The 17,720-nt window shown below is 52.0% G+C and overlaps 3 protein-coding genes across 3 annotated transcripts; all 3 read left to right on the forward strand.

Moving 5' to 3' along the window:
• Nucleotides 1-857: 857 nt before the first annotated feature.
• On the forward strand, nucleotides 858-3,251 carry A1O9_03856 (3-isopropylmalate dehydratase; the record flags this gene model as incomplete). The annotated part of the gene is made up of 2 exons (XM_013406149.1): nucleotides 858-957; nucleotides 1,027-3,251. The coding sequence occupies 2 exons, from the start codon at nucleotides 858-860 to the stop codon at nucleotides 3,249-3,251; spliced, it is 2,325 nt and encodes a 774-aa protein (XP_013261603.1).
• Nucleotides 3,252-10,850: 7,599 nt separating this feature from the next.
• Nucleotides 10,851-12,964, forward strand: A1O9_03857 (uncharacterized protein; the record flags this gene model as incomplete). Its single annotated transcript, XM_013406150.1, has 3 exons — nucleotides 10,851-12,537; nucleotides 12,586-12,773; nucleotides 12,824-12,964. The coding sequence occupies 3 exons, from the start codon at nucleotides 10,851-10,853 to the stop codon at nucleotides 12,962-12,964; spliced, it is 2,016 nt and encodes a 671-aa protein (XP_013261604.1).
• A 1,388-nt stretch (nucleotides 12,965-14,352) lies between these two features.
• Nucleotides 14,353-15,735, forward strand: A1O9_03858 (uncharacterized protein; the record flags this gene model as incomplete). The annotated part of the gene is made up of 2 exons (XM_013406151.1): nucleotides 14,353-14,976; nucleotides 15,028-15,735. 2 exons carry the CDS (start codon nucleotides 14,353-14,355, stop codon nucleotides 15,733-15,735), a joined length of 1,332 nt encoding a protein of 443 aa, XP_013261605.1.
• Between the last annotated feature and the right edge of the window lie 1,985 nt (nucleotides 15,736-17,720).

Raw genomic sequence — 17,720 nt, forward strand, 5'->3', positions numbered from 1 at the left:
GGCAAGATGTGTTGGCGCCAAAGTGACTATCGACGGAACAGGCAGACAACCTCGTAATAACGATCAATGAGTCAGTGCCACAGCCTCTGGAATGCTTTGGAATCATGGAAAACAGGCTCCAGGAGGTCATCTTGCCTAGTAATTGTCTATATAAACCAGAACGGTGACCATAGAATAGAAGAAGACAGAAATCTCAACAACGCTGACTTGCCTGTATCGATTGGCCCGTACAGTTGTACAGTCCAAATCCTCCAACAAGATGTGTTTCCGGTGGACTCATTCTGGGTATACAGACGATCGAAAGTGGGACATGGGCGATGGCTCCTTCCAAGCTGACATATGACGCAACCATGATCAGTATACATGATGGTGACTGCATCCAGTGAGTGCGAAGTACTCCGTATGCTGGTTTCAGCAAAGGATGTGGCATCTCTGATTTGAAGTGCACAAGGCTGAACGTGCACCCATCTCTCAGCCTCGCCTATGTCATGCCGATATCGCGGCTGGTTGTGCCACACAGAACAGTACTTCTCGGCAGAGTTGCCTGTCCCGATCACCCCGCAACTCTACTTTCCTCCGGTCTTGGCTACATTCCTAGCCTCGCTACCACACAGGTCGAATCTTTCCGCACTTCGGTTCCCACCAAAATTGCCCCTCACCGACCCCGTCCCTCCAATCATGTTTGAGATAAAGTCATCGACCTGAAATACACTCTGTCGACGTGAGTCCTCTGATCCGATACCGGCAAGTTTTCGGCTTATATCTACTTGATTTCAATTCGATGCACACTTGTAGTGGTGGTCGATTCCATTTTGATAGAATATTTTGGATCCCGTGTGCCTCAATCTCTTCACAAAATGCCATCGGCGGACTCCCAACCCAGAACACTCTACGACAAGGTCTTCCAAGACCATGTCGTCAATCAAGAAAACGATGGCACGGTGCTTTTGTACATCGGTATGTGAACCCCCCATGAACCGATCATCTGGCGCATTTGTTTTTTCTGTCTCTCTAACTCCCTTCCAGATAGACATCTCGTCCACGAGGTCACATCGCCTCAGGCCTTCGAAGGCTTGAAGAACGCAAATCGAGATGTCCGGAGGAGGGACTGCACCCTAGTTACTACAGACCATAATGTGCCGACGACGCCGAGGAAGAACTTCAAGAATGTCGCAGACTTTGTGAAAGAAGAAGATTCCAGATTACAATGTGTCACGCTCGAGGAGAACGTCAAGGATTTCGGCCTCACGTACTTTGGATTGGGTGACAAGAATCAAGGCATCGTTCACATCATTGGACCCGAACAAGGTTTCACTCTTCCAGGCACAACGGTCGTCTGCGGTGACAGCCACACTTCGACCCACGGAGCCTTTGGTGCTCTAGCATTCGGTATTGGTACCAGTGAGGTGGAGCACGTTCTGGCTACACAATGTCTGATCACAAAGAGGAGCAAAAACATGCGGGTGCAGGTGGATGGCTCACTAGCACCTGGTGTGAGCAGCAAAGACATCATTCTTCATGTGATTGGTGTTATTGGTACTGCCGGAGGTACTGGCGCAGTCATCGAATTCTGCGGTTCTGCCATCCGTAGCCTAAGTATGGAAGCACGGATGTCTATATGCAACATGTCCATCGAAGGTGGTGCGAGAGCTGGTATGATTGCACCGGATCAGACCACATTTGACTACCTCAAGGGTCGACCGCTCGCACCCAAAGTGGATAGCAACGAGTGGAAAAAGGCCATCCACTACTGGTCAAGTTTGAGATCGGACGAGGGTGCCAAATATGATACAGAAGTCTTCATCGACGCAAAAGATATCTCACCTACCGTGTCCTGGGGCACCTCACCTCAAGATGTTGTTCCTATCACCGGCAAGGTGCCAGGCCCAGACGACTTCGAGGATCCAAACAAGAAAGCCAGCTGCAAGCGAGCACTTGAATATATGGGGCTGGAAGCGGGGACAAACATGGAGGATATCGAAATTGACAAAGTATTCATCGGTTCATGTACCAATGCAAGAATCGAAGATCTCCGTGCCGCCGCAAAGATCGTGGACGGCAAGAAAGTTGCCACCAACGTCAAGCGAGCGATGGTCGTACCAGGATCGGGCAACGTCAAAAACCAAGCAGAGCGTGAGGGTCTTGACAAGATCTTCACAGACGCAGGGTTTGAATGGCGTGAAGCTGGTTGCTCAATGTGCCTGGGCATGAATCCGGACATTCTGTCTCCACGAGAACGCTGCGCCAGTACATCAAATCGCAACTTCGAGGGTCGCCAAGGAGCTCTTGGTCGTACACATCTCATGTCGCCCGTTATGGCCGCCGCTGCCGCCATTGTGGGCAAATTGGCTGATGTGCGGAAACTGTCTGATGATGCAACACCTGCCAAAGCATCACCCAAACTCGATGTCGCATCTCATTTTGCTGAAGTCGACTCGGAAGAGGAACTTGACCGTATTCTCGATATCCCAACAGACAGCACATCTACTGCCACCAACCACGCCAGCGCCACAGGAGGGACCTCTGTAGGTGGATTCCCGAAATTTACCATTCTCAAAGGTATTGCGGCACCACTGGAAAAGGCCAACGTCGACACTGACGCCATCATTCCCAAACAATTCCTCAAAACCATCAAGCGCACCGGTCTCGGCAGTGCCCTCTTCCACCCCCTCCGCTACAACGAGGACGGCAGCGAAGATCCGTCATTCATCCTAAACCAGGACCCTTATCGGAAGGCCAAGATCCTCGTCGTGACAGGACCAAACTTCGGCTGTGGCTCGTCGCGAGAGCACGCACCATGGGCACTGTTAGATTTTGGCATCAAATGTGTCATCGCACCCAGCTACGCGGACATCTTCTTCAACAACACGTTCAAGAACGGCATGCTGCCGTTGTGCATCACCGACCAGGCGAAGCTGGAGAAGATCGCCGACGAAGCCCGCGCCGGGCGTGAGATCGAAGTGGACCTCCCCAACCAAGCGGTTCGCGACGCCCAGGGCAACGAGCTGGCCAAGTTCGAGGTCGAGGAGTTCCGCAAGCACTGCTTGGTGGAGGGCCTCGACGACATCGGGCTGACGATGCAGCAGGAGGAGAAAATCGCGCGCTTCGAGCAGAAGCGGACTCTCGACACCCCGTGGCTCGACGGCAGTGGCTATCTCAAGAAATGGGGCAAGGGCCCCACCAAGATCCAGGCCGCGCCGGTTCCCAAGACGAACCGTGGCGAGGTCAAGACCGATCCTGTTGAGTGGTGAAAAGAGAAAGGGGGAACAAAAACCGCATAAGAGATGGGACTGCCCGGTAGGGCTGGAGTCCTGCTGGGCCGTTGCTTCCCAGGATAAGATAGGATCAGGGCGGCGGAGATACTCTTTTCAAGAACACATAACGGTACAGCAAAAGGTTAGCCGGTCGGACGAAACCCAGCCACTCGTGGAATTTTTCTCCATCACTGCTATGTTTTGTCTTCAATTCAATGGGAGAGGATCAAACAAAACGGTCTATCTGATTCACGGTGCTTGAACTATATATAGTGCGGGATGTCAGCAGAATTTGTTCGTGCTTGGTCTGTTAGATGCAGCCTTCCAGAAGATCCAGGAATGTTACCGCTAGCCATGAGATGTTGGACTCCCGCGAGCCTAAGGACGTAGGACCATTAGGTAGTTGGCTAGGTATATATGTAGGTGGTTACGTTACGATGAATCGGCGGCGGCGTTATGTACGCTCGCATGTGACCATGCGACAACGGGGTTTGGGGGGGAATAAAAACGAGTATCATGAAATGCAATCCAAATCCTGGTGTATACCGTGTCCGTGTCCGCCTTGTTTCCCTTATCGGCACACTATTTATTTCCACGCTGTGTATGTGTTTTCGGAGCTGGGGGGCATGTTTGTGGTTTCCAGAACCACCATCAGTGACCAGCAAGGATACAATAGGATAGTGCGAAGACCGATAAGTATGGGACGTGCTATATATTCTGCTCTTTCGACTATATTCAGGTCGGTCCTCCTGAAGGTACTATATTCAACCATATGCTAGATAGAGCTCAGCTTGTGGATACTTGAATAGGCGTCTTTTCCCGGCCCAGTCGCCACCCAATATCAACAGCATGGAATGCTGACGGCCAGAGAAATTACATCTGTCCCGGACGAGAGGCGCCCTGATTGTGTATCTCACCCTCACTGCTCGCCTACGTACCTAGGCGAACAGGGGGAGTTAGTTACCTACGAGGAGGGACGGGGACGGAGGTTCAACGCCAGGCCGCCATGGTGGAAGGATTACTTAATTCTATTTTTTCGTTTTAAAGCCGTTGTCTGCATGCTCTCGCACCGGAGCATTTTTTTTCTTCGTCACTTGGTCGTGTCAGGGGTAGCGGTTGGGCAACAGGGAGCGAAGTCCAAGGTATGATCGGCTCCGTTGAAGGCCCACACAAGCAAAACACGACGTGGAAGTGGTTGAGCAAATCAACGATCGCTGATGGAGGTGGATGATCCATCCTGCACGGCGAATGGTGGACATGCCGGAGCAACGCAAAGTGCAGGGAGAAGCGGTGCGGGAGACATCTGAGCCACGAGTAAGGAAGGGAAGAATATTTCCACTTCTGCCTACCCGAGTACCCTCGTGATTTGGTTAGCTAACCAGTCGCATGGGCTGTTGGCGATCTCGTCGCTCTATGTTCGGCTCAGACTCCTATTTAGCAGGTCAATTCCAAGCGAAGGAAGACAAGACATTATTACCTGTCTGGCAGTCCTGCGAATTCCAAGGTTGCAGATCAGTTGTTGCCTCCTGATCGACGATCATATTTGCTGAGTGCGGGATTCAGACTGTTGGAAGCGAGGATGGAAGCTGGAGCAAACACGGGTTTCCCAACGGCTAACTAGTCAATTCGACTTCACAAAGCGAGTTGCAAAGTAGGAACCGGAACATGGCTGGAGGTTGGACTGAGCGGTCATAGCTCGTTCGTGAACGAAAGCGACTAATTATCATAATTTGTTTCTCAAATAGATCAGCCGAGAACGGTGACACGGACGTTTGTTCATATCCGAATATGCATCGAGGTCAATCGAACACCAGACTCCTTAATTCGTTGAGATGAGTCGACCGTTGGCCCCGACTTTGCTCTGCATTAGTTAGCTTCACGGTGCACGGGCTGTTGTGATTGCTTCGCATTGGTTGCGACCTCGTGCGAGGCACAGCCTTCATGCGATCCGTGTGAGGCGATTTATTGACCATGGTGGAGAAAGAAGAGGCTGTCTGTGTAATCGGACGCTTGATCCGGAGTACTGACTCGACACATGCTGTTTTACGCCCTCGGGGCTGATCGGTTGATGCCGCCAGGTCGATCGAAAAGAGGCCGGAAGGTTGGTGCCGTCCACCAACCCGCCAAAGACGTTGGAAAAACACAAACAAACATGTAATTGGTGATTCCCGGCAACGCTAGTGGCGTGCAAAGTCCAGCAGGCCGTGGGGGATTGCACAGGAAGGGGTATACCGTTTAGAAGAATTTTCATTAGCATCGCCAATGGCTAGGTCGAACTTCACCGCTTCCTGGAACGGGGGGTAAGTTGACGGGGGGGAATCCATGAAACTGGAATGGCGTCACAAGCTGGGCAGAAAAATTGGACCAATTGAAATATTGATGAAGTACTGGGACCAGGATAGCCTGAGTTGGGTGATGATAGATGAGCCCAAGTGATGGCCATGGCCAAAACACGTCCCTTACCGCCATGGTGACTACCGCGCTCTGTCCATGGCTTTGATTATTGACCACCGAGGTTGTTACATTAGCTCGCTGTCATTGAGAGAACGGTTGAACTTAGGAATACACCTGCATGTGGGAGTCCAAGGCTTGCGAAATTGCCTCGTGGCAGCCACAACGGGGTAGCCACGTGCGAGAGCAGGGGAAAGACCAGGCAGGTGGCAGTGCCAATGGCGCAAATTGAGGAAATTGAAGCAGGGATCAAGCACCGTGTGAACGTCAAACACGAGGTGACCAGGTCAGTCTGGCTGGGCTCTAGTGAGAGAGGGTCCATGAAGCAAATCGAAATGATGAGGTATTACAGAATTAGTGGCAGTAGTTGCAGGGAAGTTTTGTGGACCGGGCCAATTCATGATGCAGGTTTAACAGGCGTGTGGACGGGTAGGAGATGGAACAACGTGCAGCAGGCCTGACCAGGAGACCAAAGTCAAGAGCTGGAGCCGGGAAGGGAGCGGGCAGAGGGCAAAAAGACGATGCAACCACTTTGCAGTTTGACGCCTCGTGCAGTGAAGTGGAGGTCAAGATACTGGCGATGCTCTAGAGCGACGAAAACCCGGAAGGTTGCGGGATGGCCTTTGGAAAGTTTTGCCATTTTGTGTGCACCACGGTTTAGTGCCAACCTGCTAGGTCGTGGTAAAGATAGTGGCCCCCCTCTAGCGACCTCGATCATGCGGTCTGAGAGTGGGATGGTGGAAGACCGTGATCTGGCTATCGGCATCAAGGGAGAGGTCGTCTCAGGCCAACGTGCATCGCCAGTAAGGGAAGAATTGCGAATGCCCCGAACTAGTTGGCTGTTGTTCAATACTAGAGTGTAGGTTCGAATTAGTACAGGACATTATGTGGAAGTTTGACAGGATGGACTGAGGACTTTAGACTTGAGCGTAGATAGGGCCCCTTCAAGCTCCTCACGATTCTGAGAGTCCAGCCTGGTTAGAAGGCAAGCATCAAACAAGTCTTTGTTCTGAGTCGGTCTCCATGCATGTATGTACGAGTACGGAACACATTATTCGTGTCTGGGGGGATGACCGCGTAAGGGACTTTCAAGCGATGACACTGCAACAGTTTGACTATCACATTGCATGCCCCGTCTGTACTGGCGCCACGGGAGTGAGCAATGAGCAGCGAGCAGTTCGCCGGTCAGCAGCAGAGAGCAGTGCACCAGAGTTGCCCAGTGAGGGAATCGGGGAGCAGGCGCGGAGAAGGGCGTCTAGTGCTGTACGGCGCTGCCACGATCCTGGCACGACCCTGTTTCCAATTGTTAGGGTTAGCCGACTTCAAGCTGACCCTCCAAAACTCCAACTGGCGACTGGCGGTGCTCGTACGGCACGGGTTGCCCAAAGCTGGTCATGCGGCGTGCATACTCCGCACTGTACATAAGCCAAGGGCGTCAGCGGAAGGATGTACGGCGTACGCGGTCCTTTGAAGTCTGGAATCTGGCATCCGGAATCTGGAATCTGGATAGCTGAGTCGTACGAGCATGTGTGCCGTAGCCAAGACTGAAACATTCCTACCCGTAGGTGCTAGGTATTTTAATCTCGAGCATGACAGTCGCTTGCTCACTGCTGGGCCCATTTCCCGAGATCATGGTCACCGTTGCAACCTCGCAGCAACGTCCTTGACATTTGCCATTCCCTGGAAGTGGATCGAAGGTTCATGGAACAATTTAACATCCTTCGAATTGTGGGCATGGAAGCTGTCGTTGGGGTTCGAGAAGGGAGTCAGAAGGGACCAAGGGACGAAAAGCGAGAGAGTACGGAGTGCGGTGGAGACTCGGGAAAGGAGATCAAGCACACCAGGGCCCAGGTGCCCGTGCCAGGTGCCCGGCCTGGGACAGCGCCCCCGAGGCCCCGAGGCCCCGAAGCTCCAAACGACTCCAACACCAGACGCCAGTCTCCGGCTGCTCGTCGAGTCGTCGTGCCAGTGGTCCAGGGGAGCCAAGCGTCTAAACCGTATTTGGCATTTGGATGTGTGAGATCCCCTGGAAGTAATTTCTGGCCCTTTGACGCCCTTGTTGTATGCTAGCGCCTGGCTGCTGTGCCACCACGTGGCCTCCCTGGAGGAAGAGAAGCTGCTGGTTCCACTCCGCCAGGCTGCAAAACGCCACGCCCGCACAGTTTCCTTCCCTGTTCTTCTTTCGTTTAGCTGCGGGTTTAGCCCCTCGCACTAGGTGGCCCGCTAGCCCCCAAAACTGCCTAACGCAGGCCTGCATGAGGAAAGGTTGCCGGTACCTAGTTCGTTTCAGATGTGGTGGACGTGTCGATCCAAGAGTGTTGCAGGTCACGGGAGGATGCTGAAGGTCAGATCAAGCAGCACCCCTCGTAAGCTAAGCATCTTCTTTGACTTCCTTTCCTTCCTTTCCTTCCTTTTCCATCTCGTGTTCGTGACTTCGTACCCCAGCCAGGCCACCCACTTCATCCGTCGTCGCATCTTTTGTCATCAGCACCCTTTTCGAAACTCCGCCGGTGCACTAGGCACGGAGTCTGATTGGGGTGGTCAGTGGGCACAGTTGCTTTCCCTCTTGTTTACGAGTCTCTTATTACGGAGTACTTCACGCCTTTGGGCCTAACCCAGACACCGAAAGCGGTTGTGGTTGACCCTTGCTCTCGCGTAGTAATTCCACCATCCTTCTGGATCCAGCTATGATGGGTTGTGATGGTGATGTTCCCTCTAGCAAACCCGCCTGGAGCATCCTCCGTGCTGAGTAATGAGGCCTCCCTCCCTCATAGATTATTTGAAGAGGCAAAATGGGGTTATCATGGCGAATGGGGCGCTGCAGCTTCTCGTATTTGACTACTACAGTCCATCATGATCGTCTCAAGAAGGATAAGAAATGGGAGGAGGAGATTCGAGCCAGTGGTGCACAAATCCAAGTTCACCTGACTGAATACCGACTATCTGTCCGGAGTCCTGACGACACCTTGCTGATCATCTTCCATGATCACAGCAAAACTGACCTCTTAGTCACTAGTGATCGTAAGCGGAGCCTCTTCAGGAAGAGGCGAAGCTGAATCGAGCCAAGTGAAGAATGAAGCACGGACATTAACTGAGCACTCCGTACTAAAGCTCCGAATAGGGCTTCGGACGAAGTGAAGAGGTTGATCGGCACCAGGATGAGGGGAAATTGGTGGATCTACAATGAGAATGAGATAGTGTTAGTCTGCATTGGCCTCTGAATGAGCCGTTCAGCAGCAATAGGCCACAGAGCTAGCCCTTTAGTGGCTGTTTGCTGCACTGATGTTCTAACTTCTGTTACGGTCCAAAGCCAGATGATTAATATCCCTGTTGAATTGAGGGCAAGCTACTCGTACTCGCAGCTTGCCCTAAGGAGTCAAGTGCAGTACGGAGGACGAGTATAACTAGTCCGTGGTATACTGTAATAAGGTGAAGTGAGGGGAGTGGCCGAACATGCTTCCTGCATTTGGAACCCGGCCCATGATAGGCGGAATGATAGAGCTAATGCACTCCTTGACCAGACCATAGCTCAGGCGAATGCCCATGTGCGAGGATGCAGACTGCCAGACTATGCATGGACAGGGACAGGGACGTGGAAACATTATTTGGAGCAGCGAGCACGCCGAGCCTGTTGTGTAACAGTAGTAAAGTGTGGCCCTGGAGCACTGGAAAACACTGCAGAGCCTAAATGAGGCTCTGACAGTTGATGAAGCACAACGACGCACCCCCCCCATCCCCCCCAACGGATGCCACAAATGGGGGTCAATTAGTTACTAGTAAAGATCAATCCCACCTGGCAGCTGTCAGTCACCGCCTGCGCACCTGCCGCCAGTGTCTCTGTACGGTTATGGAGTACGCAGTACATACGCAGTACCTAGCACGACGCCCGCGGAATGTTGGTAAAGGCTTCCTTAGGTTTCGGCAGTAGGGGAGGCTTTGGCCTTTTGGGCAGCCACCCACCTGTCAAACGTAAGCCCCGGGCCCTCCCCCAAAAGTGATGCCGCACAGGTACGAGGGTACAAGAGTCGTCCCCGAATGCATACCGAGAATAGCTGTATGCTACGAAAATGAGGATGATGCAACGGTGTGTGCGCACGTCCTGAATCTTGATAGCCAGTGCAAAACACTGCAGTTCGATCTGTATCCTTTTCCTGTATCTACCTATCAATCTAACAGGACTGCTCAAGTGCAGCACTCAGTGAAGTGGGCGGTTGTCGCTCACTGCCAGGCCAGCCTGGAGTACCAAAGGGCCAAAGGCAATCCCTCCTGCGTATGTACTCCGTCCTGAGTGTCTCATTATCTCCCACTCAACGCACCCATCCACCGTCCACCGTCCACCATCATCACCGCCCTATTTTCAATCCCATCAATTCCCTTTGGTGCGTCTCCTCTCTCATGTTCCCCTTAGCCGGTACCGGGACTTACATACGAAGCCCTCCACGCAATTTGAAGGCTTAGATTTTCCTTTTACCCACCCATCGCTCATCCATTCCAACTCTGAGACGGTAGCGTGGGAAGATCACTGCCTATCCAGCCCATTCTCCCAAGGCGCCCGGCCTCCTCGCCAATTAACCTGTCTAACTCGATTGACATCTTCTCTCATCAGGTCCACATCCTGGACACATCCTGGACACTCTCCAGTGCGTTCTGGTGGAGCCACCCCCGACCTCGAAGACCAGCCGACTCGAGCGGCAGGGACCAACTTCTTCTCGAATCTCCATCCCTACGTCCCTCCCCACTCGGTGTCCACTTTCAACCACGCTCCAAAAAGTCTTTCCCATCCTACCCTGGTCACGCCGACCTGAACCAGGGAGCCCCCCTCTGTCGACAAGGGCCTGCTAGTCTCTTAGCCTGCTAGCCTGCGCCTTAAGGTGATCCACCACCTCGTGGTCTCATGGTGAACAATCCCGGCACTCCGTCAATTGTGGGTTATGGGTTGCGCCCGTTCGTGTTTCTGCTACCACTGCCACTGCCACCGCCGGTGCCTGTACCCTCTGCCGATTGTCCGCTACTGTCCACAGTTCATTTCTTTGTTGCAATCCAAAAAAGCCTGTCCTTGCTATGCCATCTATGCTACTGCGAAGCGGAACCCTACCACGTCTCGAGTGACTTTATCCACACGCCGTGCTCTCTCCAGGCTCTTCCATGTCCCAGTCCAGCGATGCTGCAATTCAACTCTCCATGACTTCACAAGATAACCACTTATCTGCTCAGTCTTCCCTGTCACATTCCGTCCAAGATTCTCCCTCGCCCTCACACACTCCTGCTCTGGATGCCGCTCGCGTAACACACCAACACCATCACAGCGGTTCCGTCAGCCTCACCACCAACAAGAGTAGACGTTCGCTTGCATCGCTGGCTCGAGAGAAAACGTCAAACGCCTTTGCCAATTTGGCTTCCATAGGTACCGCTTCGTCACCAAGCCTGCGCTCCGCCACTTCCTCTGGGAGCCTTTCAAAATATTCCACCTCGACAGGTTCTACTCGACCCAGCTTGCCTCGTTCGCCTACATCACCTGCCGATCTTCAGACTGCTGCCCACTTGAGAAGAGCTAGCGGAGTTCCGCTACCTACCCAAGAACCCAGGCCCAGCATAACAATACCACCAATGCCGACTCCCGAGCGCAATAATGGCAGGATGCACCAGACTTCGTCCAAGATCCTGCGCATGACCGACGATGAGCGACCCTTCACCCGAGATTTCAAAGATCTCTTCTCAACTCTCGTCACAAGTCTGCCGCTAACTCCCCATCGTGTTCGCTTCTCGAGAGTTGATGAGACCTTCCTCTCAGAAGAAGCCATCACTAATCTAGGGTCGTTGAAGTTCTCCCAATCAAACCGCATACCCGACCCCAAGAACCCTTCAAGATGGGTTGTCACCACTACGACGACGACGTTTTCCATGGCCAAAGAAATGGCACGCTCCGTCTGTCAGAGATTTGTCGATGCACGAATGATTGAATCTGCCGAGTCCAAGGCCAACACCGTTTTTGTTACCAAAGGTGCCGTATGGCAATTGACCCCCAAAGGCATAGCAATCCTGCAGCGCTTCTGCGGTAGAAACGGCATCAACGCTCGCCACATTGAGCCTTTACTGAAGCGGAGCCAAATGCAAATTGTCGCTCTAGAAAGGGATGCCACTACGGACAAGCTTGTACAGGATCGGGCCATAGTGGAAGTCATCTTTCGTCGCTTTATGGGAGCTGAGGGGCCGAATCTGAAAAGTTCCACTTCTCTATCCGATTCCGACTCGGTGTCAGAATATGCAACTGGTCTCGTGGGGGTCAAGATGGCTAAAGAACGACGTGTTCTGGACAAGACCGTGAACAACACTTTCACTGGTAAAGCAGCCTCGGATTGGCTTCTGGATTGTTGCACCACCATTGATCGCAGAGAAACGTATGAGATTACTGAATTGTTTGTCAAGTGGCAACTAATCCAACCAATCGTCGAGGATCGAGCTTACGTTCGAATGAACCCTATGGCTACATACTTCCAACCCACGAAATACGCCATCTACACCATCACTGAACGTGGTCAGCGAGTCTGTGGTTGGATTGCCAGGCCGCCCAGTGTCGACAGCGAGGACAGCCGAGATACCAAAGACAAGTCCCGTTTGATTCGAGATTCAAATGTCAGTAGACTCAACGTCATTCTGCAAGACGCAGCCCTTCGGTTACTGTTCCGCGAGTTCTTGAGGCAATCCTTATGTGAGGAGAACCTGCAGTTTTATTTTGACGTCCACGATTTCACCACCACTTATCGGCAACTCGATCAAGCCGGCAAACTCGACCGCCCAGATGCTGTCAGAGAGACTCTGGCTGCTGCATATGGTATGTTTTCATTTCAGCCGAGTTGGTGAATCTTGCCAATTGATTTAGGTCTCTACAATTCCTTTCTCGCGTCAGGCGCGCCATCAGAGTTGAATATCGACCACTCTCTTCGGAATCGTCTTGACAGTCGTATGATCAGGACGAATACAGATGATGAGTCCATGCGAGAAAGTCTTGACGATGTAGTGGAATTGTTTGAGCTTGCGCAATCAGCTGTTTTCAAGCTCATGGCGAGTGTAAGTCTATGAGCACGTCTTCATCGACTTGAGAACTGACAGTTGTACAGGATTCTGTCCCCAAATTTCTCCGCGATCCACGACATGCAAGTGTTCTTCGAGACCACGAAATAGATCTTATCGGGTCGAACCGCGCCCTCTCACCTGCTCCTGATCGGACAGTCAGTCGATCCAACACAGGACGGGGTTGAATTCCCACCAAACCCTTCTTGACAATATATTTCCTCCCACCATCACTGGATTGTAACGAACCCAGTATCAATGCATTATTCAGCGTACTTGCATATTTGCGTCTGATGAACATACGAAATCAAGGTTCATCGTCTTGTGAACCTCTGATGGACACAAACCCTATACACTTACCTCATCTCTTACCGAAAAGGCATTCTCTAAAGATTCCTGTCCGCATGGTCTGCCATTGTGCAGTTGCAAGACTGATGACCCTGTGTTTGATGGTATACTGCACCATTTTCTTTATAAAGTACATTGATGTACAGTTCTGCATAGCGTGGTCGGATCAGGGTTTGGGTTTCTAGTCGGCATCACTAGCGGCGCAATCACCATTACCATTTTGCATCTGCATTGGAAAGATACCCTGTGAAGGAAACAAAGACATAACGGTGGATGGGTCTGAAGTGGTAGGTGGTCGGACCCGGTTGCATACCCTAAGGGTTGGATTGAGGACACACAAGGGATGTCCAAGCAGCTGAGTTGAGGCTGCTGAGTAGGTGCTGCAGTTAGCAGGGACATGTGAAGGAGAAGCAGATGAAAGGATCTCGAACATATTGCACAATATTCTTGTGTGTGCTGATGCATTAAGCTTAAGCTTCATAGATGTTCATGAAACATTTTACCCACTCATATCATCAATATATCTACACCATATCTCACTCAAGATCATTTTCTGCGTATCTTCTAAACCCTTGAACTGGCCTCTCTGCGAAGGTTGTGCAAGATACTCCAAATTCGTGGGATAGACACAAGCTGAGCCCCTTACGGAAGCATTCCCTTTTCCAGTGAAGACATCACAGATAGGAAAATCACACTCACGCCAAAGTTTGGCCATGCAGGCTTCAGCCCCTTTGTTGAGTCAGTCCGCTGCAGAAGACACAGTCATCGGAGCTGATGGACGGCCACAAGCGAAAAAGCACTTGAATTTAACTTCTTCACTGATGTCGTAGCGATACAACGCTGACCGGACTTGTTGTAAAATTCAATTCGTAGCTCTGCATGAATGTAACACAGCCGGAGTGGCCGGAATACCCTGCATATGATTTGTGTGCAATACGAACCTAGCATTGAGGCCGAAGCGAGGAATGTGAAGCGTCGTCAAGTTGAAAAGGGGGAGGATGAACTTGAAAGTGGTTTGTTTGCATCGGCACGGATTATCTTTTCTCCACATTTTGTCGCGTTGTCCGAGAACACTTCCTGTATTAAAATTTGAGTGTCGAAAACGCCCTAAAGGTATTCCACTTCGCTTCGGCAAGAGGGCTGCAGTACCCTTGCGGCCGTGACTTGGAAATGAGATAGGGGACTATTCTGGACATCCTTCCGTCAGAGATTCTCGTCCAATCGATCAATGGCTTCCACCGATGCGCTTCAATTGCTGAGGGCAAGCATTGCAGTCTCAAAGCCCCCAATCCTCACTACATCCTCTAATCCGACAACTGCGGAAGCAAACCAAACGGACTCATTCGTCGAGGCAACATCCCTCTACTTCAGTCATCCTACTCCTTTGTGCATTCCTTTGGACCAAAAGACGCGCTTCACATCCACAAATCCTGACACCGTCCAGGTCGACCTGCGAAGCATCTTCTTCGCCTGGCTCCAGAAAGATGTCGCTGTTCCCGAATACATTGCCCTTGCAGCGGATCTAGATAAACAACTTCCCGAGGGTCAAAAAGTGAGGAATCTCATTTTCGTCGAGCGTCTTGATTTGATTACGTGGCTGGAAGGCGCCTCTGAAGAATCTGAATATATCAAACCCATCGAAGGTGCGGCCGCTCTAGGCGATGCTGCCAACCGAGCGGCAGATGTTGCTGGTGGCGCGACTGTTCCGACCGTCGGTGGCGTCGGTGTCGGCGTCACTCAGACTGTTGGAGGAAGGCCTATCAAAACGATAGATGCGAGGTTACAAGCAATCTACAATGGGGAGCGGAAGTTGGGGGACCACAATACCGCCCTGCGAGGAATCAAGCCTACAGTAAGAGCCAAACCAGGTATTCCTTCTCGTTATAATCTCTAACCCCGTCAGGACTTCTCACACGTGCGCAAGCACGCAGAAACCTTCCTCGGACGGCGCAAAGGTATGCCATCAGTCGCTCGACATGGCCAGACCTCCCAGATCTCTCAACTCGCCGCTCGACCTGCTGCTGGATTGTCGAAGCCAGCGGTAGGTGCGGTGTCTTCGAAACGTTCAGACCCAATCATTCTCCTTTCTCCATCTGCATCCTCACTGCTCCGAATGTCGAATATCAAAGCTTTTCTCGACACTGGCCTCTACGTCCCACCCGACCATCCGACGCTCTCAACACAAACTACTGCTAATCTTCTGCACATCACTCGCACACTCCACTCACTGAGTGAAAAGCCTTACAGATTTATCCTGGTTGATTCCCCAGACCAATTCAAACCTGACTACTGGTCGCGCGTAGTGGCCGTTTTTACGACCGGTCAAATCTGGCAATTCCGAGGGTACAAATGGAGAGAGCCACAGGAGCTTTTTGGTCATGTGTTGGGTATCTTCGTGGGAGAGAAAGGGTTACCCATTCCCGGGGAAGTAAAGGGTTGGGGCAGTAGTGTGAAGACATATACTGTCGAGAGGTGGGACGAGAGAGCTCATGGTGCAACTGTCGATCAAGAAGCACGAGCCGCCAGAAGATGGAGGGATCGAGAGATCGTAGAAGAAGTATGGCGGTCGATTGAGGCTCATATGCGAGGACGCGGTGAATGGCGGAGATGAGTTTGATCTCTTTATGTATGGATCCTACTCCTCTTGCAAGAAGTGCCTGAACCATTTGTCCACGGCTACAATGCGGCGACTGGCAAACATTGGCGCTACTCACAGATACTGCAAACACGCCCTCTTCATGATGATGTTTGCCTAGTCTCAGACAATGGAATCTCGCAGGTGGGCCGGATCCAGCTCAGCCTGATGCATCAGAATGATCGGATTGTCGGCAATGATGAGACAGCGCGCTGGTGTGGGGAACAAGGTGCCACCAAGACCCCCGTTATGCGACATGATCCGGAGTCGATTTAACGCTGAACTTTCTTCAAACCACACAAGCAGAAATCATACACCACCTGTGGTATCAATCAGATCACACTACGGGAATATGCTTGAAAATCTCTGACTGCCGTAAGCAGGAAACATCCCAGGCTGGCTACCACGTCGCTACTGAAAGACATCAGGGACATTATGAAAAACAGAAAAGGGAGGGTTGGTCGATTAGGATACCGAGAGATTCATCTCAAAGCTGCTTTCCACAGCCTCCAGGTTCAAGATCAAGCAAACGTGCATCCACCCACCATTACATCCAGCGTTCCAACCACACACAGACCGGCCATTGTCGTACGAATTGCTGAAGTGTATGGGAAAGTCTCCCAGCACAAGGGCTAGGACCATTGAGCTCCCCGGTACATCGCCGAGAAGAAGCATGGCAAGTCTCCAGCCATGCAGTCGATGCGCAGCGATTCTATCAGACTTGCTCTGTCTCCCTGAGTGGCAGGAGGCCCGACATGGAGGGCAAGTAGCTAGGCAGTCTCAGTTCAACAGCTGCAAAGGGAACATGACCCGTTGATACACCCGGCATGAGCGCGGTGTTGAGAAAACGCCGTCACCCCAACACAATAGACACTCAATGAGGGACTCGAGTCCGCGATTTGTCGAGATGTGGTCGAGGACGAGGAGAGATGGTGGAGAGCACGAGCAAGCCTTTCTGAGGACATCTTCATCCTTGTCCATGGGGTTCTGATTTCCAAGGCTGCGGTATCCATTCCACAGGTTCTGATAGGCAGCCTCCACTCTGCTGGTATAAATGAAAGTCTTTTTACTTTTAGGTAGTTTTGCCCTGATGGACCAGTTTCAAGCGCCAGGTCGACCGCTCAATGCAAGACCGCTTTTCCTCCCACGTCGTCTAATTTTCAGTGTCTTCCATTCAGCTGCTTTTTCTTTGCCAAAACACCCACCAGTCAAGTCGTGCTCCTCACAACAGCTGCGCATTGAACAACAACAACCACCACCACCACCACCACAATACTAGTGAAATCAAAACTGATATAAGCAGTGTTCGTCGGGCGGAGCAAGGCCCGAGGGACCTATATATCGATCCCCTCTCTGTACCTCGTACCGCATCCAAGGTAAAGGCACGGAAAAGGATGTCATGTCACTGAATTCCCTTTATCCGGCACGGCGGCTGGTCGGGACGAGCGACCCCGGATTGCTCGGGGGCGTGTCCCTCGGTACCCCGTGCTGTGCTTACGACTCACGAGTTGCTTTGGCTTTGTCGATGGGCGATGGGCGATCGACTCGCAGATCCTCCCAGGGCCGCCGCACGATGTACTACTGTACGAAGGGAGGACCTCGTGCCTCGTCCACCCAGACGACACGGGAAGGTTGTGTACCAGCGAGGGTGCGCGGCACGAGGGTCGTCCAGGTTCCACAATCTACGATCCACACCTCCGTCAACGTGCACTTTGATTACAGTACTTTACTTGTCGTGAGAGCTGAGCCAGGGAACAAACAACTGATAGCTCTCAAGTGAACATGAACGCTGAGAAAGCAAGCTCGACTCAATTATCCCGCCATCTCATTAGACGAACAGATCCACCGCAATAGCGACGAGGCTTTCTCCACATGGTACATGCTCAAACTAAGAACTCAGGTCAATGCCCCAACGACCGAGCATAAGCTGTTGGGTGGCTGTCAGTCTTGCGGGCAACCCG

Source organism: Exophiala aquamarina (assembly GCF_000709125.1).
Source record: "Exophiala aquamarina CBS 119918 chromosome Unknown aczIA-supercont1.3, whole genome shotgun sequence".
Classification (NCBI taxonomy): Eukaryota; Fungi; Ascomycota; class Eurotiomycetes; order Chaetothyriales; family Herpotrichiellaceae; genus Exophiala; species Exophiala aquamarina.